This window comes from Panulirus ornatus, chromosome 17, assembly GCF_036320965.1.
Source record: "Panulirus ornatus isolate Po-2019 chromosome 17, ASM3632096v1, whole genome shotgun sequence".
Taxonomy (NCBI): domain Eukaryota; kingdom Metazoa; phylum Arthropoda; class Malacostraca; order Decapoda; family Palinuridae; genus Panulirus; species Panulirus ornatus.
Window position 1 is genome coordinate 29692576 of NC_092240.1, and position 27422 is coordinate 29719997.

At 40.0% G+C, this 27422-nt stretch overlaps 1 protein-coding gene across 13 annotated transcripts in view; it reads right to left on the reverse strand.

The window, feature by feature from the left end:
• Positions 1–14078: 14078 nt before the first annotated feature.
• Positions 14079–27422, reverse strand: part of LOC139754662 (transcription factor 12-like) — a 723853-nt gene continuing 710509 nt past the window's right edge. For all 13 annotated transcript variants that reach the window (XM_071672207.1, XM_071672206.1, XM_071672198.1 and 10 more), the window contains one exon: positions 14079–16267. In XM_071672207.1, the coding sequence (XP_071528308.1) occupies positions 16229–16267 (39 nt within the window). In that variant the 3' untranslated portion in view covers positions 14079–16228. The remainder of the gene's footprint in view (positions 16268–27422) is intronic.

Sequence of the window (27422 nt, forward strand, 5' to 3'; positions counted from 1 at the left end):
ATTCAACAAACCTTCAAAATACTCACTCCATCTCCTTCTCACATCACCACTACTTGTTATCACCTCCCCACTTGCGCCCTTCACCGAAGTTCCCATTTGCTCCCTTGTCTTACGAACTTTATTTACCTCCTTCCAGAACATCTTTTTATTCTCCCTAAAATTTAATGATACTCTCTCACCCCAACTCTCATTTGCCCTTTTTTTCACCTCTTGCACCTTTCTCTTGACCTCCTGTCTCTTTCTTTTATACATCTCCCACTCAATTGCATTTTTTCCCTGCAAAAATCGTCCAAATGCCTCTCTCTTCTCTTTCACTAATACTCTTACTTCTTCATCCCACCACTCACTACCCTTTCTAATCAACCCACCTCCCACTCTTCTCATGCCACAAGCATCTTTTGTGCAATCCATCACTGATTCCCTAAATACATCCCATTCCTCCCCCACTCCCCTTACTTCCATTGTTCTCACCTTTTTCCATTCTGTACTCAGTCTCTCCTGGTACTTCCTCACACAGGTCTCCTTCTCAAGCTCACTTACTCTCACCACCCTCTTCACCCCAACATTCACTCTTCTTTTCTGAAAGCCCATACAAATCTTCACCTTAGCCTCCACAAGATAATGATCAGACATCCCTCCAGTTGCACCTCTCAGCACATTAACATCCAAAAGTCTCTCTTTCGCACGCCTGTCAATTAACACGTAATCCAATAACGCTCTCTGGCCATCTCTCCTACTTACATAAGTATACTTATGTATATCTCGCTTTTTAAACCAGGTATTCCCAATCATCAGTCCTTTTTCAGCACATAAATCTACAAGCTCTTCACCATTTCCATTTACAACACTGAACACCCCATGTATACCAATTATTCCCTCAACTGCCACATTACTCACCTTTGCATTCAAATCACCCATCACTATGACCCGGTCTCGTGCATCAAAACCACTAACACACTCATTCAGCTGCTCCCAAAACACTTGCCTCTCTTGATCTTTCTTCTCATGCCCAGATGCATATGCACCAATAATCACCCACCTCTCTCCATCAACTTTCAGTTTTACCCATATTAATCGAGAATTTACTTTCTTACACTCTATCACATACTCCCACAACTCCTGTTTCAGGAGTATTGCTACTCCTTCCCTTGCTCTTGTCCTCTCACTAACCCCTGACTTTACTCCCCAGACATTCCCAAACCACTCTTCCCCTTTACCCTTGAGCTTCGTTTCACTCAGAGCCAAAACATCCAGGTTCCTTTCCTCAAACATACTACCTATCTCTCCTTTTTTCACATCTTGGTTACATCCACACACATTTAGGCACCCCACTATATATATATATATATATATATATTATCCCTGGGGATAGGGGATTAAGAATACTTCCCACGTATTCCCTGCGTGTCGTAGAAGGCGACTAAAAGGGGAGGGAGCGGGGGGCTGGAAATCCTCCCCTCTCGTTTTTTTTTTTAATTTTCCAAAAGAAGGAACAGAGGGGGCCAGGTGAGGATATTCCAAAAAAGGCCCAGTCCTCTGTTCTTAACGCTACCTCGCCAACACGGGAAATGGCAAATAGTTTAAAAGAAAGAAAAGATATATATATATGAAAGTTGATGGAGAGAGATGGGTGATTATTGGTGCATATGCACCCGGGCATGAGAAGAAAGATCATGAGAGGCAAGTGTCTTGGGAGCAGCTGAATGAGTGTGTTAGTGGTTTTGATGCACGCGACTGGGTTATAGTGATGGGTGAATTGAATGCAAAGGTGAGTAATGTGGCAGTTGAGGGAATAATTGGTATACATGGGGTGTTCAGTGTTGTAAATGGAAATGGTGAAGAGCTTGTAGATTTATGTGCTGAAAAAGGACTGGTGATTGGGAATACCTGGTTTAAAAAGCGAGATATACATAAGTATACGTATGTAATGGCTAGTGACAAGCCTGTTTGAAGATGATTCTGTGTTGTTTGCTGAGAATGAAGAGGAGTTGCAGAAGGTTGTAAGTGTATATTATGATGTGTGTAACCATAGGAAATTGAGGGTAAATGTGAGTAAAGTAATTGTGTTTGCAAGGAAACAGAGTAAAAGTATAGATTTTGCAAAACCCTATATAGTGAAGAAAGTGTACGAAGCCATGATATACGGAAGGAGAAAGATCGGAAGAGGTGAGAGAATTTAAGTATGAGCTATCATGGGCAAATTTGGTGATATGGAAGGAAAGATAAAGAAGAGAGCAGTACAGGGTAGAAGAGTCACTGTGTCCCTTAATAGAATATTGAAGGATAGATGTGTAAGTATGGGAGAGAAAGAAGGATTAAGGAATAGCATAGTCCTCCCAACCCTAAATTACAAAGCTGAAACATGGATATGGAATGAATCACTGAGGTCAAAAATCATGCTGTAGAATGATGATCTATTTGAAAAGAGCATGTGGCACAATTAGTTGGAATGAAGAAAGAAATGAAGGGGTGTATGAGAGATGTGGTATGGCCGGGAATGAATTGTGGAGTGGTACACTGGGTGATTTAGGCTTGTTGAAAAAATGCAAGACAAAAAGTTTACATGAAGAGAATATTGCAATTAAAGGGTGGAAGAATGTACACTTTTCAAAAAAGTATCAGCCCACCGGAGTCTGATATTTTTGGAAATGAACAAAATACCACATGCACAACAGTTTCGGTTGGGTTGGTATTTCCTGATAATCACCATATTTGCAGTATACCACCTACTATTACATAATGTAATGAACTATGATGAATGGTCATACCATGTGCAAAGCCACAAATATCAAGTAGTGCTTAGACAATGTGTCAGCCAAGAAATGGGTTTTGTCAAATGGGAATATAATGTTACTATGTTTGCATGACTCTAAACTACAGTTGAATTGCTTCAAATGCAATGTGAATCACAGTGATCCAATATTACATTCATTTGCAAATAATTAAGAGGTGCATTACTATAATGTCATGTCCAAGTAAGAACATTAAGTAAGAGCCTCTGCAAATACTGCACTAGACTTGCCATCTGCCAGTGGCCTGTTAAGGGTGAGGCACTGTGCTAAAAAGCAGCACTGGAGTTCACTAGTTATGGAGACTTTATTGCCATGGCCACCCCCTTAAGGGAGTTTTGGATGGAACTGGCATCAGAAATATAGATAGATAGATAGTCCAAATACAATGACATTATGATTTACTGTATTGTGATATCATTACTACCTCAGTTCATGAGGTTACAAATGTGAATGTGGTGTATCATCTCATGATTAGTGCTGAAAACAGAAAATATCCTGGTACACAAGATGACATTGTCAAGAGCACCCTACATGTGGCATAGGTGTTGCTGCAACATCACAATCTGTGTAATGATTAGAAACTTTTATTCTTATTGAAAGATTTGCTTCATCCACTAATAGCATTGACATTTAGTATGTTTTGACAGATATGATGTGGAGCATGTGAAAGCTACTTGTGGATGTGGCAGAATATCTGCTGGATTATTTGGTTGGATCCCTGAAGGTGGTATTGGGCAACTAGCCAATGTTGGTGAGAAATGGTTCACAGAGGTGAAGTATGTGGAGCTGTTGGAAGAGGTGTTTCTATATTCAGGCAGGGCACTGTTGCTTCCTGATGCAACACTGTTTTACCTCGTACAGGACAACAGCCCCATATACTCAGCAAATGTTAAATGCTGATTTCAGGACTTGTCGGAAGACTACGCTTCTGCCACATCCTCCAAAATCTCTGGACCTCAACCCTATAGAATACATCTAGTCAGCAGTGACTACGAGGTGCGCCTGTCACAGTGTCATTCAATGTGGCCTAGAAGCTATGGTCAGTGCAGTTGGCTTGAGAGGAATTTAGAGTGATAGAAGGACAGGTGTTGTTGACACAGTCGCTGGTGGCCTCTCTGCCCCACAGGCTGAATAATGTCATTGTTGTTAGGGATGGATATACTAAGTATTGATAGGTAGAAATTCTAATTCAACAAGTAATAATAATTTCTATGATGGTTTCATATCCCATAAGGCATTGCTAGTGCCTAACATTATTCAAGTCATAATTAATAGATGAAATATCATCATGGGAAACTGTTTTTTCCACTGAATTTTGGGTACTAGTATTGGTCATGGATTTCCAGCTGAGAAAAGGAAAACACTTCAACTGCCATTGATATATTTTTGCTACATTACTTTATCATTCTAGTGAATAATAATAACCGGCAACTCACAGATACTGGGAAGGCAGGCCTACCAACAAAATGTAGGTTACACAATTACTGGTCGAAAGGTTTCTTTTGTTATGATGTATCAGTGAGTACAGGGGCTGATACTATTTTGGGAGATTGTATATTAGGGTGGATTGTTTTTATTCTTTTTGATATTCATGTGGGGGTAGTACAGAAAAGTTGTGGATCCATGAGAAAAATTCTGCAAAAGATATGGGTTCTTTACGCCAACATCTCTAGCCTCCCGAAGGGGCTCAAAAAATAGAAAATAAAGAATTAAAATGCACATTTGTAGAAAAAATCTAAATCTGTTTCCTGGCGCTACCTCGCTAATGTGGGAAACAGTGATTATGTATTGTAATAATGATGACAATGTGTTTATTTTTAAGTAGGGTAGAGTTAATTTTATAGAAATACAAAGTATTTCTGAAATCTGGAAGCAATTGAACAACTTCAGCCTCCCCTCAAGGAAATTGAAAATATAGCAATTTTATTAAAAATACCACCTGTTTTTAAAACTGCTAAAAATCTAATTGCAATATTTTTCAGCCACAGTTGCTATAATAATGGTCTTGAATGCAATTGAAGTATATGAACAGCATTAGGTAAAAATGGCAACTCATTCATCATTACAAAAATAGATTCATAAATAAATGCCATTATATTTTGTCATTTCAGTATTAATATAAAATGAAATTTGAAGTTTACTGTGTGGTTTTCCTTCAAGATAAAACAAATAGTCTATTGAATGCAGCTCTTCACTTATTTTTGAAGTATTGTACTTCAGATATAAGAAGTACAATATTTCAGAAATAACCCAGAACTCACGGCTTGGATGTGGCTGCATTACGAGTTCCACACTATCTCCTTCCCTACCACCCAACCATATACGGAGCTGTGCTCTTTAGGTCATGAATTCACTTTTCGAGTTGAATTTTGGCAGAGCTTTTTTCTTTGAAGGGTTGTTCTTATGTACTCATCTCTAGCTTTTTGGCTACACACTTTAGTTGATGCTTCCGTAATTAATCTTACATGGCATTCTACTGCCTGTATGTGGCATGGCATATTGAAATAATAATTTTCAGTGGGAATGCCACTGTTGATGATGTACGATTGTTTCATCTTTGATGTCCATTGTTAAAAGGGGCTTTGTGGCGTCAGTATTATGCCAGTCAGTCGTCTCATAATATTCCTTTGCCCTGAAAACAATAATGGGACCTTAAAAAGGTCTAACACTGCTCCTCTTTTCTTTTCTTGCCTGCAGTACTCTTCTCCATCCCAGCTCACGAACAAAGTTTCTCTCATTATGAATCATGCTGATAAGAATGTTCTTAGGGTGCCCGAAGAATGCAATTCGCTGAATAACACGGTTCACAATTTGCTACATATTGCTAGTGTAGGGACAAGTATGGACAATGGTTTCATGCAAATATTGAGCACCATATTTGATGGAGGGTTGGCATAAACTTTCATTATAAATTCAGCTCATATTAGCAAAGTGTTTGAAGGCTCATATATTGTAACATAAGAGATTTAGAACTTGATTCACTGTTGTCAAGTACCGTGAATGAGATTTTTCCCTGGATTACGATGTGATGATACATCATCCACTGTACCTTTAGAGATTGCTTGATAAATATCAAATAAGTATTTTTGATAGGTACTCAGTTCATCAGAGTTTTCTTCAGTATCTTCTGATTCAATAGCCTTGAAATTTATATCAACATCTGTATATCCAATTGGTCCACTTGTTTTGCCATAAAGGCGATTCATTAGCATGATGCTGGCAAATAAGCCACTGCAATGGTTTGCCAATATTTTGTTCTAGAAGTGTTATTACTCCAATCTTAGGGCCTGTATTTACAACAGTGCCATCTGATGAAATAAGAAAAACCTTGCATTTCTTTTGTAACATCACTGGCTCTTGTAGAAGACAAATATGCTTTTCATATATAATGGTTTCTGAAAATCTACTGCCTTTATATTCTCTGATATCCTTGTGCTCATCAAAGTAATTGGTAGAGGGATTAGTTGTGTCCATTTAACGGCACTGTTAACTTTCACTGCTTGCCTTTTGCCTTTCCTGACAAATTTTGTTTCTGTCAGTAACTAAATTGGTATTGATTTCATCATTTTCACATACATCCTGCAGTAGTGAACTGGAAATAGTTGCAGCTGCCCTGTCTGATTCACCTGTTCTGTCACAAGTGCATGCTACAGCTGAGAGATTAGAAGTAAATTTCTTTTTATTGAAATTATTCTTGGCATTAGGAGGTAACTCTGTTTCATAGTCTGATGGTTCATATGAGTTTGTCTGTGATTCTGAAGATGAAGGAGGAACTACATAAGATAAAGATGAATGGTCTAATTCAATATCTTGTTTATGTTTTATCCATATTTTTGCATTCAGACCTTTTTCTAATCCTCAAGCTTTCTTGATGGTCAGCACCTCCAAGTATTGTCTTTCTCTCTCACCTTTGATCAATCAAAAATTCATGTTCATTTCTAGGAACTTTATGGCTGGACAATTACAAGAATACAGATCTGGACATTTACAAGCAGCAATGTCAAAGAGTGCTGTTGCATGGTTCTGAAATTCATTGAGCTTCACTTGATATGAGGCAGTATCATTTCTATCTTCATAGTGATATAAAAGTCTCAAATTTTGTGTGATTATTATTGATCATACCTTTAATATGCTTCTTTGATACAATAGAAATTGATGCTAACTGCTAGATTTCCATAATGAAATTTGTAACTATATCACAAATACCTGAAAATGCTGGTTCCTTTGAAGTAGATAATAATTTGTTTTGCTCCAACTTGCTTCCTTTCATCAAATCTTCATATGTTGGTAAAACAGTTGTTTCAATTGTTCTATTTGACCAAATATAGGGCACCAGTTGCTTGCCTAGGACTGCAGCTTGCCATTTCACTGATGAAAATATGCATATGACACCATTCCTCTAAGAGCACTCAAATGCGATTGAGAGATGAGCTAACCCTTTGCTGGTTGGGCCTGAAATCCTAACTATCACACACTTACCATGTGATTGATATGAGGCATGTGGATAAAGAGCACATAATTGGCTGTTTTCTATATATATTTCTTATACTTAATTGCCGTCTCCCACGTTAGTTAGTGCAAGGAAACAGATGAGGAATGGCCCAACCCACCCACATGCACATGTATATACATAAATGCCCACACACGCACATATACATACATATCCATTTCATGTATATATACATACACAGGGTGAAAGGCGTGCAAGGAATAGAGTGAATTGGAACGATATGGTATACCGGGGTCGACGTGCTGTCAATTTATTGAACCACGGCATGTGAAGCGTCTGGGGTAAACCATGGAAAGTTGTGTGGGGCCTAGATGTGGAAAGGGAGCTGTGGTTTCGGTGCATTATTACATGACAGCTAGAGACTGAGTGTGAACGAATGTGGCCTTTGTTGTCTTTTCCTAGCGCTACCTCACACACATGAGGGGGAAGGGGGTTGTTATTCCATGTGTGGCGGGGTGGCGATGGGAATGAATAAGGGCAAATAGTATGAAATATGTACATGTGTATATATGTATATGTCTGAGATGTATAGGTATGTATATTTGCGTGTGTGGATGTGTATGTATATACATGTGTATGTGGGTGGGTTGGGCCATTCTTTCGTCTGTTTCCTTGCGCTACCTCACTAACGCGGGATACAGCTACAAAGCAAAAAATATATATATATATATATATATATATATACTTTTTTTTTGTCGCTGTCTCCCGCATTTGCGAGGTAGCGCAAGGAAACAGACGAAAGAAATGGCCCAACCCACCCCCATACACATGTATATACATACGTCCACACACGCAAATATACATACCTACACAGCTTTCCATGGTTTACCCCAGACGCTTCACATGCCCTGATTCAATCCACTGACAGCACGTCAACCCCGGTATACCACATCGATCAAATTCACTCTATTTCTTGCCCTCCTTTCACCCTCCTGCATGTTCAGGCCCCAATCACACAAAATCTTTTTCATTCCATCTTTCCACCTCCAATTTGGTCTCCCACTTCTCCTCGTTCCCTCCACCTCCGACATATATATCCTCTTGGTCAATCTTTCCTCACTCATTCTCTCCATGTGCCCAAACCATTTCAAAACACCCTCTTCTGCTCTCTCAACCATGCTCTTTTTATTTCCACACATCTCTCTTACCCTTACGTTACTTACTCGATCAAACCACCTCACACCACACATTGTCCTCAAACATCTCATTTCCAGCACATCCATCCGTCCTGCGCACAAATCTATCCATAGCCCACGCCTCGCAACCATACAACATTGTTGGAACCACTATTCCTTCAAACATACCCATTTTTGCTTTCCGAGATAATGTTCTCGACTTCCACACATTCTTCAAGGCTCCCAGAATTTTCGCCCCCTCCCCCACCCTATGATCCACTTCCGCTTCCATGGTTCCATCAGCTGCCAGATCCTCTCCCAGATATCTAAAACACTTTACTTCCTCCAGTTTTTCTCCATTCAAACTTACCTCCCAATTGACTTGACCCTCAACCCTACTGTACCTAATAACCTTGCTCTTATTCACATTTACTCTTAACTTTCTTCTTTCACACACTTTACCAAACTCAGTCACCAGCTTCTGCAGTTTCTCACATGAATCAGCCACCAGCACTGTATCATAAGCAAACAACAACTGACTCACTTCCCAAGCTCTCTCATCCCCAACAGACTTCATACTTGCCCCCTCTTTCCAAAACTCTTGCATTCACCTCCCTAACAACCCCATCCATAAACAAATTAAACAACCATGGAGACATCACACACCCCTGCCGCAAACCTACATTCACTGAGAACCAATCACTTTCCTCTCTTCCTACACGTACACATGCCTTACATCCTCGATAAAAACTTTTCACTGCTTCTAACAACTTCCCTCCCACACCATATATTCTTAATACCTTCCACAGAGCATCTCTATCAACTCTATCATATGCCTTCTCCAGATCCATAAATGCTACATACAAATCCATTTGCTTTTCTAAGTATTTCTCACATACATTCTTCAAAGCAAACACCTGATCCACACATCCTCTACCACTTCTGAAACCACACTGCTCTTCCCCAATCTGATGCTCTGTACATGCCTTCACCCTCTCAATCAATACCCTCCCATATAATTTGCCAGGAATACTCAACAAACTTATACCTCTGTAATTTGAGCACTCACTCTTATCCCCTTTGCCTTTGTACAATGGCACTATGCACGCATTCCGCCAATCCTCAGGCACCTCACCATGAGTCATACATACATTAAATAACCTTACCAACCAGTCAATAATACAGTCACCCCCTTTTTTAATAAATTCCACTGCAATACCATCCAAACCTGCTGCCTTGCTGGCTTTCATCTTCCGCATAGCTTTTACTACCTCTTCTCTGTTTACCAAATCATTTTCCCTAACCCTCTCACTTTGCACACCACCTCGACCAAAACACCCTATATCTGCCACTCTATCATCAAACACATTTAACAAACCTTCAAAATACTCACTCCATCTCCTTCTCACATCACCACTACTTGTTATCACTTCCCTATTTGTGCCCTTCACTGAAGTTCCCATTTGCTCCCTTGTCGTACGCACTTTATTTACCTCCTTCCAGAACATCATCTTATTCTCCCTAAAATTTAATGATACTCTCTCACCCCAACTCTCCTTTGCCCTCTTTTTCACCTCTTGCACCTTTCTCTTGACCTCCTGTCTCTTTCTTTTATACATCTCCCACTCAATTGCATTTTTTGCCTGCAAAAATCGTCCAAATGCCTCTCTCTTCTCTTTCACTAATAATCTTACTTCTTCATCCCACCACTCACCACCCTTTCTAATCATCCCACCTCCCACTCTTCTCATGCCACAAGCATCTTTTGCGCAATCCATCACTGATTCCCTAAATACATCCCATTCCTCCCCCACTCCCCTTACTTCCATTGTTCTCACCTTTTTCCATTCTGTACTGAGTCTCTCGTGGTACTTCCTCACACTAGTCTCCTTCCCAAGCTCACTTACTCTCACCACCCTCTTCACCCCAACATTCACTCTTCTTTTCTGAAAACCCATACAAATCTTCACCTTACCCTCCACAAGATAATGATCAGACATCCCTCCAGTTGCACCTCTCAGCACATTAACATCCAAAAGTCTCTCTTTCGCGCGCCTGTCAATTAACACGTAATCCAATAACGCTCTCTGGCCATATATATATATATATATATATATATATATATATATATATATATATATATGTGTGTGTGTATATATCTGTGCCACATTACTCACCTTTGCATTCAAATCACCCATCACTATAACCCTGTCTCGTGCATCAAAACTACTAACACACTCACTCAGCTGCTCCCTAAACACTTGCCTCTCATGATCTTCCTTCTCATGCCCAGGTGCATATGCACCAATAATCACCCATCTCTCTCCATCCACTTTCAGTTTTACCCATATCAATCTAGAGTTTACTTTCTTACACTCTATCACATATTCCCACCACTCTTGTTTCAGGAGTAGTGCTACTCTTTCCCTTGGTTTGTCCTCTCACTAACCCCTGACTTTACCCCCAAGACATTCCCAAACTACTCTTCCCCTTTACCCTTTAGCTTTGTTTCACTCAAAGCCAAGACATCCAGGATCCTTTCCTCAAACATACTACCTATCTCCTTTTTTCTCATCTTGTTTACATCCACACACATTTAGACACCCCAATCTGAGCCTTCGAGGAGGATGAGCACTCCCCACGTGACTCCTTCCTCTGTTTCCCCTTTTAGAAAGTTAAAATACAAGGAGGGGAGGGTTTCCAGCCCCCTGCTCCCGTCCCCTTTAGTCGCCTTCTACATGTGAGGAGTGCATGGGAAGTATTCTTTCTCCCCGGTATTGTTGACTGGTTGGTAAGGTTATCTAATGCTGCTTTCTCAACCACACTCTTTTTATTAATTACCCCGATCACTCAAAATAAATAAACAAATATATATTTTTATTATACTTTGTCGCTGTCTCCCGCGTTAGCGAGGTAGCGCAAGGAAACAGATGAAAGAATGGCCCAACCCACCCACATACACATGTACATACATACACGTCCACACACATACATATACATACCTATACATCTCAACGTATACATATATATATATATACACACCCAGACATATATATATAAACACATAATTCTTACAGTCTACCCTTTTTCATTCCTGTCGCCACCCCACCACACATGAAATAACAGCCCCCTCCCCCCGCATGTGCGGGAGGCAGCGCTAGGAAAAGACAACAAAGGCCACATTCATTCACACTCAATCTCTAGCTGTCATGTATAATGCTCCGAAACCACAGCTCCTTTTCCACATCCATGCCCCACAAAACTTTCCGTGGTTTACCCCAGATGCTTCACATGCCCTGGTTCAATCCATTGACAGCACATTGACCCCAGTGTACCACATTGTTCTAATTCACTCTGTTCTTTGCATGCCTTTCACCCTCTGCATGTTCAGGCCCCGATTACTCAAAATCTTTTTCACTCCATCCTTCCACCTCCAATTTGGTCTCCCACTTCTCGTTCCCACCACCTCTGACACATATATCCTCTTTGTCAATTTTTCTTCACTCGTTCTTTCCTCCCACACCATATATTCTTAATACCTTCCACAGAGCATCTCTATCAACTCTATCATATGCCTTCTCCAGATCCATAAATGCTACATACAAATCCATTTGCTTTTCTAAGTATTTCTCACATACATTCTTCATAGCAAACACCTGATCCGCACATCCTCTACCACTTCTGAAACCACACTGCTCTTCCCCAATCTGATTCTCTGTACATGCCTTCACCCTCTCAATCAATACCATCCCGTATAATTTCCCAGGAATACTCAACAAACTTATACCTTTGTAATTTGAGCACTCACCTTTATCCTCTTTGCCTTTGTACAATGGCACTATGCAAGCATTCTGCCAATCCTCAGGCACCTAACCATGAGTCATACATACATTAAATAACCTTACCAACCAGTCAACACTACAGTCGCCCTCTTTTTTAATAAATTCCACTGCAATACCATCCAAACCCGCTGCCTTGCCAGCTTTCAGCTTCGACAAACCTCTTCTCTGTTTACCAAACCATTCTCCCTAACCCTCTCTGCACTCCATCTCGACCAAAACACCCTATATCTGCCACTCTATCATCAAACACATTCAACAAACCTTCAAAATACTCACTCCATCTCTTCACATCACCACTACTTGTTATCACCTCTCCATCAGCCCCTTTCACTTATGTTCCCATTTGTTCCCTTGTCTTACGCACTTTTTTTTACCTCCTTCCAAAACATCTTTTTATTCTCCCTAAAATTCACTGATACTCTCTCACCCCAACTCTCATTTGCCCTCTTTTTCACCTCTTGCACTTTTCTCTTGACCTCCTGCCTCTTTCTTTTATATATGGCTAGTTTCTTTGAGGAAATAATTTTGAGCTAGAAAGACATTTACTATAACCATTTAATGGGAAACTACTTCACCTGGGATAAATACTAGATTTTGTGCTTTCATCATTGATGGATTGGATAAGTTGTTGAAATGTTTGTCTTAGAATTTTCACTAAATGAACCTCAAAGATCATTATTATAGCACCGCAGAAAAATATTGAATTTAGAGTTTTAGCAGTTATGAAAAATTGGTGTTAAGTAAAAATGCTATATTTTCAGTTTCCTTAAGGGGGCTGAAGGAGTTGTTCAAATACTTCCAGATTTCAGAAATACCTCACTTACACGTATTTCTATAAATTTAACCCTACCCCCCACTTAAAAATAAACACGGCTTTAGACTTTTTTTTCTATAAATGGCATTTTTAATACCTTATTTCTCAATTTTTGAGCCCCTCCTTGGGGGTGTGTGTGTAAAGATGTTGGCAAAGAGAACCCATATTTTTTTGCAGAATTTTTCTCATGAGTCCACAATTTTTCTGCACCACTGCATGGATATCAAAAAGTTTTGTACATATATGCAAGGAAGGCATGCAAAGATAAGTGGAGGCTCTTTTGCTGTGGTACTCCTTCAATAGGTGTTCCTAGAGGGGAACAGGCATCAAAGATACAGATAAATAGGTGAACATATTTGTAACCTGCTTTGATATTTTGAGTAGGAAGAGCTTAAAGGAGTATAACTGGAGATGCATATGAAAAATGAGGAAAGAATTTGTGTATAGGTGTAAGAATGTAAACCCTTGGTTTTTAAAGGTCTGGAATATTTTGGGAAAAATGATTCAGAACAGAAAAATCATTAATATAGAAATACTACATGACTAATTTCTAAAGATGCAGTACTTTTTTAAATGGCTGAGAAGGATATGTGGTATTTGGACATCACTAGAAAGTATGAAAAATGTTTGGGGATAATGTACTTGCCATACAAGAAGACTGAATAAGAGAGGTAATATAAGGGGAGTTGACAAAGAAAGAGATTTTGGATGAATATGCCCCCAAAAATGATTTAGTTTTGGGTGCAAGGAAACCAATTTGTAGGCAAAAGGAGGTGTGAATGTTGACTCTGGGTTCAAGTCACTTTGAACATGGGATGAAGATGTGTAAATTACATGAGATGCTTCAAGCATCTGATCCATTACATGAAAATGGGAATTGAATTTAAAGTGGGAGATAACTGGATATTTTGAAAACATTTTCACTAGTACTAAAAACATTAGAAACTTCAAAATATATTTTTTCCCATGCATTCTTAGAACAAGATCATGAAATGAAACATCACATAATGCAAAATGGCACATTTATTATTCTACAGATGAAGTCCATGTTGAGTACCCTCGTGGATAGGCTGATACGGCGCCCACTGCACTCTTCTTACAATATTTGTACACATCATGTCATCCGACTGAGTCAAGTGCCGCAGTGCCTGGAAGCTCTGAGGCACGCCAGACTGGTGCTCGAACTCAACACTCCCCATCCTTAATATCAGCTGGGAGGAAATAAAGGTAGCATGTAGGGTGGTGAGCCGGCAGAGTTTATCGAGTGAGCGTTAACACGAGGAACTGCAAAATGTCCCTTCGAGTCTCAGGCGTACCAGGATGGATGGAATATTTCTGACAGATAAAATATTTAAATATGAATCTTGAAAAAATGCACAAGGAAAAGTCCATGAATCTAATGCTGGCTGCTCCTGTCATTAAACATCATCTCAACAAACCATCATAATATCTACAAAGTTGAGAACACACTACAATAACATATTAAACATTTTATGTCAATGATTTCAATAATCTTTAAACCAATTCTTAGCTAAATCATCTTGAGGAAGGTCTAAAGCAAATATAAAATCACACTGGAGGCTTGAGATCTCCAAACAGCTGTGCCTTGAATAACCTGATAGTCAGATGCAGTAGGCTTACAGCAAATTGTGTATAGAAATCAGGATCATGGTTGTGTTCAGTAAATTTATAATAAATTATCCAATAGAACTGGATATTAATAAGATAACATATGTGTAAACACCACCATGTACCTGTTATTTACACATGTTTAATAATGTAATGTCAAAGTGCAGTCCAGAGATGAGTGGGATTGGTATTTGGTCACAAACCAGTTGTAATTACCAACAAAGGTTACATAACAGTTCAATTGGAATGTTTTAGAGTGACATATTACAAGAAATCCGCACCATTTTGCGATCAAAGTAACATTTGAACAATGCAAAGTCATACAGAAATTTATGAATGATATACAGCTGCAATTTCGATGTAAAACAATTATAGAAATTTCTTGAATTATCATATATGCCTAAAAACAAAGCTACACAAAATGTCTTTCAAGCTGCTGTTTCCTTAGCTGAATAACATGTTAATATCTCTAATTGTCATATACATATCACTAAACTTCCCCATGATAGTAAACCAATGTTGAGGCACTATGGACTGATTGGCCTCCTTCCACTCATGACATATAGGTGGACACAGGGATCCAGTTCTAAATAATGAATACAAAATCAAAATTATCAATAAAGTCAGCAGATGAACACAGGAAAATGGGAAGCACTAACAACTACACTAAAATTATGCACTTAAAAGAGGAGTTGCTCAACACTGAAGCCGAATTTAGCTTCTCAATCATAATCCTTGATGTAAACCATCTGTTCATAATAGCATTGTGCATTCTTTACATTACTCTTTTCTCAGAATAGATCACCTAGCTAAAAATGTTTGTTTAATAAAATAATGAGTCATTCTGTACACAATGTATATTAATTATGTATACAATGCTAAACCTAGAAAAGTCAGGTTCATTGCTCGGTCTTCACCTCCAGCTCAGAGTACATGGCTAGTATAAAAGCCAACTCTCAGTCCGTCACTGCACTATTCAGCTTCACTCTGCACTTCAAGGCATCTTTTCACTCATTATAAACACTTTCCAAATTCTCACAATTTTGAGTCAAGTGCTCAACCTTTCATATATTCTTTGGGAGCTCAGATACACACTACGACTGGCAGAACTTCATTTTCCACATTTCAAGATAAGTGAAGCTACAACCACTGTCATCATGACCAAGCTTAGGCTGCCTTGTGATATGATTGGCTGCGAGATATGTTGTGGAAGATCGCACGCAGGAGACCACACACTGAGCTGCACTGGGCAGGGGGGTTAGGGGGCCCTGGTGTCCTAAACATCAGTTCCAAACTGTCCCATCCCTTGCAATTCTCTTTGCTGCTTAAAAAATATACACTAAACACATATAATTGCCCTATGTCACGATCCCCTGCCACATGGACGTGCCACACGCTGCCTCTCTCGCACAGGCCTCGGGAGTGGCTCAGCCATACATACCAGCCCCATTATGGGGAGGCTCCACAACCCCCGATATAGCCCTTGATGGGAAGGACTACAGCTGCTGCCAGTGGTGGTCAGGTCACTAGTGAGGTCCAGCACCACCATGGCTTAAATGATCACCCTGTAAATTAGAAAAATCATTAATAAAGAAATACTACATGACTGACTTCTGAAGATGCAGTACTTTTTAAATGTTTCAAGTATGGAGTAACCTTGAATTTCTGTCTCTTCCATCTAATACTAATAACTATTCATTCTGATATTTGATGGACTGGATATATACAACCTTTCATTATCATATATTCTTTCAACTAATGTCCAGTGTGTTAACACAACATTGTAACCAATACAAACACTTCTCACTTTCCACATTGATTTGTTAAGTGAGATCAAAGACTCCATTCACCAATCATCATATTCAAAATGCTACAACCACATATGATCCCAAATAATTTCTCAGCATCCTGTAGTAAATTCTCTCACTGCACCTACCCTTCTCTTTTACAAGTTAAATCTACTACCAATGAGTTGACACAGGTAAATATCCCCACCATTCTATGGGGCATGGTTGGAAATTGGATTATGAGTGCTAGGACTTATCTGGAGAACTAGCTCTAAAGGGGAGGAAAAAAGTTGAAAGGTAAGATGATACCGTGATTCATTAGTATTTAAGGGTAAAATCCATAGTTTATCAGAGGACAAAAAACTGAAGGAAGGGATTACATTTCACATGAAGAACAAACTGTACGACTACATTCAACACTGCTTGGAAATTAATCAAATTTTAACTTGGGTTTAAATAAAGGGTTATGATAAGTGGATTGACAGTTGGTGTTTAAGTGCCAAGGAATGTGAGGAGTTTAGTAAACGATGGATTGTGAAAGAAGTTGAGTGACTGCATGGGATTAAACCATAGTGTAAGGGGATATGAAAACAAGGGTGGGTGATGTGACAACTGAGGGAATAATCTGTGAAGCATGGAGTCCTTGATATACATAAAAGTAGGGAAAAGCTAGTCAAGGTGTGAGCTGAATGAAGAATAGTAATCAGGAATAAGTCATTTAAGAAAAGAAGCAAAAATAAATGGGGCTAGCAGTCAATGTGAAAATGGGAGCTAACAAATGCAAATGTTTTCAATTTTCCTGCCTCTAAATATCCAGATGGTTTATTGTACCATCAGTAGCCTACTGAGGTCTATTACATCAACGATATGGCACAGGAATAATTTCAGTTTTCCTCAGTACCCTTACAATCATGACTACATGTATTTGTTGTGCTCTCAGGCTGTGCATACAGTGGCCCCATGGAAAACATGTACAATGTTGGATTATCAAAGCAATAAGGAGGAACACTTATCATATGTATCAGTTAGTTAGGAGAGTGAATAACAAGAATTGTGATTTGTACTGAAATAGGCAACTTGGAGGATGATTTTAGTATGTTTATGTAACAAGGACAGAGGTGAAATTGGACCCTCACCTACTGCATTCCCACCATCCTTCCACTTGTGGAGGAAAATAACAGTGCCTAATTTTCCTTTATGTAATCTTGGGGTGGTAGAAGGTTTTGTTAAAATATATTATTAGAATACAGTATAGTAATAGAACATTTCCAAGCAGATTTTACCTTTTAAAGCTCCAATCTACATGAGGGTTTGTGTATCATTTAGTGTCCACAGAATATCTCTACAAATATTTCTCCACAAGTATGGTGTTATTCTTACAAAAGAAGTCATCTTTGGCAAAGCTGTAACACTAAGAGTATAGTATTGAAATAGAATATGCACTCCACAATGAGTCTATCATTTCCTTGCTAAAAGAAGTAAAGCAGCCTTGGAGCTGCAGGGACTCCTGTTAAGAGGTTTTGGGCAACACATGATCCTTTTGTAGAAAGAAGTCCCGGGGCAATTAAGAATGAATTCAGATCCAATGCTAAGCTTCGTGTACAAATTAAATGTAGAGCATGATAAAAGCAAACATTCTTAATGTTCCTCCCTCTTTTCTCAAGGTGAGGAAGGATCAACCAAGATGTATCAGCCACAACTCTTCTCCCACTCATTTTTAGAGCGTGTAGAGTGACATTTCTAAATATATTCATGTTTTCCATCCCAACACTGTGTCTGTACATGAAATATGAGTAAAACATGAAACCAAGTTCAAGAGCAAGAAACAAGTGACACTTCTATGTCTTCCTTTCTTATCAGTTGTCAGATGTCATCTACAACCCTTCCATCTACCACCTCAGCGCTGGGACAGGATTGCATGACAATATATCAATTCGTTCTAAAAAAAAAATTTCTTAGTGTACACATCAATGAGATTTCCAGAACTGTCACTTCATGCAACTGTAAGTGACTACTGGCATGTGCTAACTAAAAGATGTGCAAAAGAGGGGTTATTGGATGTGAAAATGTTTAAAGGGGTAGCAAGTGGAATGTTTTAATTCTTGTGAAGGTGAGTGAATATTGGTGGTGGGTATGCATAAAAGGAAACAACATACATATGAAAGAAGTTGTGAAAGTAAAGCCTGGAAAAAATGACCTGTACATAGAGACATTAGAAAGGATCTAGCAAAGATTTGTGATATGGTGGGAGTATATACATGAGCAACTGGGTCCAGAAAGGTCAAATCCCATCAGGCATATATTACCAGAGAATAGCATTTTACAGAACCTTACTGTGCAAATGCAGAGGTATATATAAACATGAATGTAAGGCAAATGAACATGCACTTTCAAAGAACACACAACCCTTCACCAGCCTGGATTCGAACCTTAGACCTTAAGCTTACCATGCATATGGTCTGAGGTTCGAACCCTGGGTATTGAAGCATTATATGTTCTACGAAAGTGTGCGTTCATACAGGATGGTGAGAGGTGTGCAAGGAATAGGCTGCATTGGACTGATGTGGTGTATCAGGGTCAACATGCTGTCAGTGGATAGAACCAGGGCACGTGAAACGTCTGGGGTACACCATGGAAAGGTTTTTGGGGCCTGGATGTGTGGATAGGGAGCTGTGGTTTCTGTGTATTACACATGACAGACAGAGACTGAGTGTGAACGAATGTGGCCTTTTTTGTCTGTTTTCCTGGAATTATCTTGATGAAATGGGAGGTAGCAATGCTGTTTCCCATGGGTGGGATAGCGACAGAAATGAATGAAGGCAAGTATGAATTTATACATGAGTATATGAGTGGATGGGCCATTCTTCGTCTGTTTCCTGGTGCTACTTCGCTGATGTGGGAAACAGCGATTAAGTATAATAATAATACAAACATACATACATACATATTATCTCTGGGAACACGAGAGAAAGAATACTTCCCACATTTTCCTGTGTATCATAGAAGGTGACTAAAGGGGGAGAGAGTGAGGTGCTAGAAATCCTTCCCTCTAGTTTTTAATTTTCCAAAAGAAGGAACAAAGAAGGGGGCCAAGTGAGGATATTCCTTCTAAAGGCTCAGTCCTATGTTGTTAACACTACCTCGCTAATGCACTGAATGGTGAATATGTACTACATATATATATATATATATATATATATATATATATATATATATATATATATATATATTATCCCTGGGGATAGGGGATGAAGAATACTTCCCACGTATTCCCTGCGTGTCGTAGAAGGCGACTAAAAGGGGAGGGAGCAGGAGGCTGGAAATCCTCCCCTCTCTTTTTTTTTTCTTTTTTTTAATTTTCCAAAAGAAGGAACAGAGGGGGGGCCAGGTGAGGATATTCCACAAAGGCCCAGTCCTCTGTTCTTAACGCTACCTCGCTAATGCGGGAAATGGCGGATAGTTTAAAAGAAAAAAAGAATATATATATATATATATATATATATATATATATATATATATATATATATATATATATATATATATATATATTTATTTATTTATATTTATTTATTTTGCTTTGTCGCTGTCTCCCGCATTAGCGAGGTAGCGCAAGGAAACAGACGAAAGAAATGGCCCAACCCACCCACATACACATGTATATACATACACGTCCACCCACGCAAATATACATACCTATACATCTCAATGTACACATATATATACACACACAGACATATACATATATAAACATGTACATAATTCATACTGTCTGCCCTTATTTGTTCCTATCGCCACCCCGCCACACATGGAATAACAACCCCCTCCCCCCTCATGTGTGTGAGGAAGTGCTAGGAAAAGACACCAAAGGCCCCATTCATTCACACTCAGTCTCTAGCTGTCACGTAATAATGCACCGAAACCACAGCTCCCTTTCCACATCCAGGCCCCACACAACTTTCCATGGTTTACCCCAGACGCTTCACATGCCCTGGTTCAATCCATTAACAGCATGTCGACCCCGGTATACCACATCGTTCCAATTCACTCTATTCCTTGCACGCCTTTCTCCCTCCTGCATGTTCAGGCTCCGATCACTCAAAATCTTTTTCACTCCATCTTTCCACCTCCAATTTGGTCTCCCACTTCTCCTCGTTCCCTCCGAGACCTCTGACACATGTATCCTCTTGGTCACTCTTTCCTCACTCATTCTCTCCATGTGACCAAACCATTTCAAAACACCCTCTTCTGCTCTCTCAACCATACACTTTTTATTTCCACACAACTCTCTTACCCTTACATTACTCACTCAATCAAACCACCTCACAGCACATATTGTCCTCAAACATCTCATTTCCAGCACATCTACCCTCCTGCGCACAACTCTATCCATAGCCCACATCTCGCAGCCATACAACATTGTTGGAACCCCTATTCCTTCAAACATATCCATTTTTGCTTTACGAGATAATGTTCTCGACTTCCAAACATTCTTCAAGGCTCCCAGAATTTTCGCCCCCTCCCCCACCCTATGATTCACTTCCACTTCCATGGTTCCATTCGCTGCCAGATCCACTCCCAGATATCTAAAACACTTTACTTCTTCCAGTTTTTCTCCATTCAAACTTATCTCCCAATTGACTTGACCCTCAAACCCTACTGTACCTAATAACCTTGCTCTTATTCACATTTAATCTTAACTTTCTTCTTTCACACACTTTACCAAACTCAGTCACCAGCTTCTGCAGTTTCTCACATGAATCAGCCACCAGCGCAGTATCATCAGCGAACAACAACTGACTCACTTCCCAAGCTCTCTCATCCACAACTGACTGCATACTTGCCCCTCTTTCCAAAACTCTTGCATTCACCTCCCTAACAACCCCATCCATAAACAAATTAAACAACCATGGAGACATCACACACCCGTGCCACAAACCTACATTCAATGAGAACCAATCACTTTCCTCTCTTCCTACACGTACACATGCCTTACATCCTTGATAAAAACTTTTCACTGCTTCTAACAACTTGCCTCCCACACCATATATTCTTAATACCTTCCACAGAGCATCTCTATCATATGCCTTCTCCAGATCCATAAATGCTACATACAAATCCATTTGTTTTTCTAAGTATTTCTCACATACATTCTTCAAAGCAAACACCTGATCCACACATCCTCTACCACTTCTGAAACCACACTGCTCTTCCCCAATCTGGTGCTCTGTACATGCCTTCACCCTCTCAATCAATACCCTCTCATATAATTTACCAGGAATACTCAACAAACTTATACCTCTGTAATTTGAGCACTCACTCTTATCCCCTTTGCCTTTGTACAATGGCACTATGCAAGCATTCCGCCAATCCTCAGGCACCTCACCATGAATCATACATACATTAAATAACCTTACCAACCAGTCAACAATACAGTCACCCCCTTTTTTAATAGATTCCACTGCAATACCATCCAAACCTGTTGCCTTGCCGGCTTTCATCTTCCGCAAAGCTTTTACTACCTCTTCTCTGTTTACCAAATCATTTTCCCTAACCCTCTCACTTTGCACACCATCTCGACCAAAACACCCTATATCTGCCACTCTATCATCAAACACATTCAACAAACCTTCAAAATACCCACTCCATCTCTCATCACCACTACTTGTTATCACCTCCCCATTAGCCCCCTTCACTGACGTTCCCATTTGCTCCCTTGTCTTACACACTTTATTTACCTCCTTCTAGAACATCTTTTTATTCTCCCTAAAATTTAATGATACTCTCTCACCCCAACTCTCATTTGCCCTCTTTTTCACCTCTTGCACCTTTCTCTTGACCTCTTGCATCTTTCTTTTATACATCTCCCACTCATTTGCATTTTTTCCCTGCAAAAATTGTCCAAATGCCTCTCTTCTCTTTCACTAATAATCTTACTTCTTCATCCCACCACTCGCTACCCTTTCTAATCAACCCACCTCCCATGCTTCTCATGCCACAAGCATCTTTTGCGCAAGCCATCAATGCTTCCCTAAATACATCCCATTCCTCCCCCGCTCCCCTTACCTCCTTTGTTCTCACTTTTTTCCATTCTGTACTCAGTCTCTCCTGGTACTTCCTCACATAAGTCTCCTTCCCAAGCTCACTTACTTTCACCACTCTCTTCACCCCAACATTCTCTCTTCTTTTCAGAAAACCCTACAAATCTTCACCTTCGCTTCTACAAGATAATAATCAGAAACATCCCTCCAGTTGCACCTCTCAGCACATTAACATCCAAAAGTCTCTCTTTCGCACGCCTGTCAATTAACACGTAATCCAATAACGCTCTCTGGCCATCTCTCCTACTTACATACGTATACTTATGTATATCTCGCTTTTTAAACCAGGTATTCCCAATCACCAGTTCTTTCTCAGCACACAAGTCCACAAGCTCTTCACCATTTCCATTTACAACACTGAACACCCCCTGTATACCAATTATTCCCTCAACTGCCACATTACTCACCTTTGCATTCAAATCACCCATCACTATAACCCGGTCTTGTGCATCAAAACCACTAACACACTCATTCAGCTGCTCCCAAAACACTTGCCTCTCATGATCTTTCTTCTCATGCCCAGGTGCATATGCACCAATAATCACCCATCTCTCTCCATCCACTTTCAGTTTTACCCATATCAATCTAGAATTTACTTTCTTACACTCTATCACATACTCCCACAACTCCTGTTTCAGGAGTAGTGCTACTCCTTCCCTTGCTCTTGTCCTCTCACTAACCCCTGACTTTACTCCCAAGACATTCCCAAACCAGTCTTCCCCTTTATCCTTGAGCTTCGTTACACTCAGAGCCAAAACATCCAGGTTCCTTTCCTCAAACATACTACCTATCTCTCCTTTTTTCTCATCTTGGTTACATCCACACACATTTAGACACCCCAATCTGAGCCTTCGAGGAGGATGAGCACTCCCTGTGTGACTCCTTCTTCTGTTTCCCCTTTTAGAAAGTCAAAATACAAGGAGGGGAGGGTTTCTGGTCCCCCGCTCCCGTCCCCTTTAGTCGCCTCCTACGACACGTGAGGAATGCGTGGGAAGTATTCTTTCTCCCCTATCCCCAGGGATATATATATATATATATATATATATATATATATATATATATATATATATATACATATATTTTTTTTTTTTTTTAATTTTTTCATACTATTTGCCATTTCCCTTGTTAGTGAGGTACCATTAAGAAAAGAGGACTGAATCTTTGGGGTAATATCTTCAATTGGCTCCCTTCTTTGTTCCTTCTTTTTGGAAAATTAAAAAACAAAAGGGAAGGATTTCCAGCCCCACGCTCCCTCCCCTTTAGTTGCCTCCTACGACATGTGAGGAATGCATGGGAAGTATTCTTTCTACCCTATCCCCAGGGATTATATATATATATATATATATATATATATATATATATATATATATATATATATATATATATATATATATATATTTCTTTCTTTCTTTTAAACTATTCGCCATTTCCCGCGTTAACAACAGAGGACTGGGCCTTTTTTGGAATATCCTCACCTGGCCCCCTCTGTTCCTTCTTTTGGAAAATTAAAAAAAAAAAAAAAACGAGAGGGGAGGATTTCCAGCCCCCCGCTCCCTCCCCTTTTAGTCGCCTTCTGCGACACGCAGGGAATACGTGGGAAGTATTCTTAATCCCCTATCCCCAGGGGCAAGTATGAAGTCTGTTGGGGATGAGAGAGCTTGGGAAGTGAGTCAGTTGTTGTTCGCTGATGATACAGCGCTGGTGGCTGATTCATGTGAGAAACTGCAGAAGCTGGTGACTGAGTTTGGTAAAGTGTGTGAAAGAAGAAAGTTAAGAGTAAATGTGAATAAGAGCATGGTTATTAGGTACAGTAGGGTTGAGGGTCAAGTCAATTGGGAGGTGAGTTTGAATGGAGAAAAACTGGAGGAAGTGAAGTGTCTTAGATATCTGGGAGTGGATCTGGCAGCGGATGGAAACATGGAAGCGGAAGTGGATCATAGGGTGGGGGAGGGGGCGAAAATTCTGGGAGCCTTGAAGAATGTGTGGAAGTCGAGAACATTATCTCGGAAAGCAAAAATGGGTATGTTTGAAGGAATAGTGGTTCCAACAATGTTGTATGGTTGCGAGGCGTGGACTATGGATAGAGTTGTGCGCAGGAGGATGGATGTGCTGGAAATGAGATGTTTGAGGACAATGTGTGGTGTGAGGTGGTTTGATCGAGTAAGTAACGTAAGGGTAAGAGAGATGTGTGGAAATAAAAAGAGCGTGGTTGAGAGAGCAGAAAAGGGTGTTTTGAAATGGTTTGGTCACATGGAGAGAATGAGTGAGGAAAGATTGACCAAGAGGATATATGTGTCGGAGGTGGAGGGAACGAGGAGAAGAGGGAGACCAAATTGGAGGTGGAAAGATGGAGTGAAAAAGATTTTGTGTGATCGGGGCCTGAACATGCAGGAGGGTGAAAGGAGGGCAAGGAATAGAGTGAATTGGAGCAATGTGGTATACCGGGGTTGACGTGCTGTCAGTGGATTGAATCAAGGCATGTGAAGCGTCTGGGGTAAACCATGGAAAGCTGTGTAGGTATGTATATTTGCGTGTGTGGACGTATGTATATACATGTGTATGGGGGTGGGTTGGGCCATTTCTTTCGTTTGTTTCCTTGCGCTACCTCGCAAACGCGGGAGACAGCGACAAAGCAAAAAAATATATATATATATATATATATATATATATATATATATATATATATATATATATATATATATATATATATATATTTTATTTTTTTTTCATACTATTTGCCATTTCCCGTGTTAGTGAGGTACCATTAAGAAAAGAGGACTGAATCTTTGAGGTAATATCTTTAATTGGCCCCCTTCTCTGTTCCTTCTTTTGGAAAATTAAAATACAAAAGGGAAGGCTTTCCAGCCCCACGCTCCCTCCCCTTTCACTTGCCTTCAACGACACACAGGGAGTACAGGGGAAGTATTCTTCCTCCCCTGTCCCCAGTGGAATTTATTAACAAAGGTGGTGACTGTATTGTTGACTGGTTGGTAAGGTTATTTAATGTATGTATGACTCATGGTGAGGTGCCTGAGGATTGGCGGAATGCTTGCATAGTGCCACTGTACAAAGGCAAAGGGGATAAAAGTGAGTGCTCAAATTACACAAGTATAAGTTTGTTGAGTATTCCTGGGAAATTATATGGGAGGGTATTGATTGAAAGGGTGAAGGCATGTACAGAGCATCAGATTAGGGAAGAGCAGTGTGGTTTCAAAAGTGGCACAGGATGTGTGGAATAGGTGTTTGCTTTGAAGAATGTATGTGAGAAATACTTAGAAAAGCAAAAGGATTTGTATGTAACATTTATGGATCTGGAGAAGGCATATGACAGAGTTGATAGAGATGCTCTGTGGAAGGTATTAAGAATATATGGTGTGGGAGGCAAGTTGTTAGAAGCAGTGAAAAGTTTTTATTTATGATGTAAGGCATGTGTATGTGTAGGAAGAGAGGAAAGTGATTGGTTCTCATTGAATGTAGGTTTGCAGTAGGGGTGTGTGATGTCTCCAGGGTTGTTTAATTTGTTTATGGATGGGGTTGTTAGGGAGGTGAATGCAAGAGTTTTGGAAAGAGGGGCAAGTATGCAGTCTGTTGTGGATGAGAGAGCTTGGGAAGTGAGTCAGTTGTTGTTCGCTGATGATACAGCGCTGGTGGCTGATTCATGTGAGAAACTGCAGAAGCTGGTGACTGAGTTTGGTAAAGTGTGTGAAAGAAGAAAGTTGAGAGTAAATGTGAATAAGAGCAAGGTTATTAGGTACAGTAGGGTTGAGGGTCAAGTCAATTGGGAGGTAAGTTTGAATGGAGAAAAACTGGAGGAAGTAAAGTGTTTTAGATATCTGGGAGTGGATTTGGCAGCGGATGGAACTATGGAAGCGGAAGTGAATCATAGGGTGGGGGAGGCGGTGAAAGTTCTAGGGGCGTTGAAAAATGTGTGGAAGTCGAGAACATTATCTCAGAAAGGAAAAATGGGTATGTTTGAAGGAATAGGGGTTCCAACAATGTTGTATGGTTGCGAGGCGTGGGCTATGGATAGAATTGTGCAGAAGAGGGTGGATGTGCTGGAAATGAAATGTTTGAGGACAATATGTGGTATGAGGTGGTTTGATCGAGTAAGTAATAACAGGGTAAGAGAGATGTGCGGAAATAAAAAGAGTGTGGTTGAGAGAGCAGAAGAGGGTGTGTTGACATGGTTTGGTCACATGGAGAGAATGAGAAGTGGGAGACCAAATTGGAGGTGGAAAGATGGAGTGAAAAAGATTTTGAGTGATCGGGGCCTGAACATGCAGGAGGGTGAAAGGCGTGCAAGGAATAGAGTGAATTGGAACAATGTGGTATACCGGGGTTGACGTGCTGTCAATGGATTGAACCAGTACATGTGAAGCGTCTGGGGTAAACCATGGAAAGTTCTGTGGGGCCTGGATGTGGAAAGGGAGCTGTGGTTTCGTTGCATTATTACATGACAGCTAGAGACTTGAGTGTGAACAAAAGTGGCCTTTGTTGTCTTTTCCTAGCGCTACCTCGCGCACATTTGGGGAGAGGAGGTGGTTATTTTCTTGTGTGGCAGGGTGGCGATGGGAATGAATAAAGGCAGACAGTATGAATTATGTGCATGTGTATATATGTATATGTCTGTGTGTGTATATATATGTATACGTTGAGATGTATAGGTATGTATATTTCTGTGTGTGGATGTATATGTGTATACATGTGTATGTGGGTAGGTTGGGCCATTCTTTCATCTGTTTCCTTGCGCTACCTTCGCTAACACGGGAGACAGCGACAAAGCAAAATAATGAAAATAATAATATATATATATTCTCTCCATGTGACCAAACCAT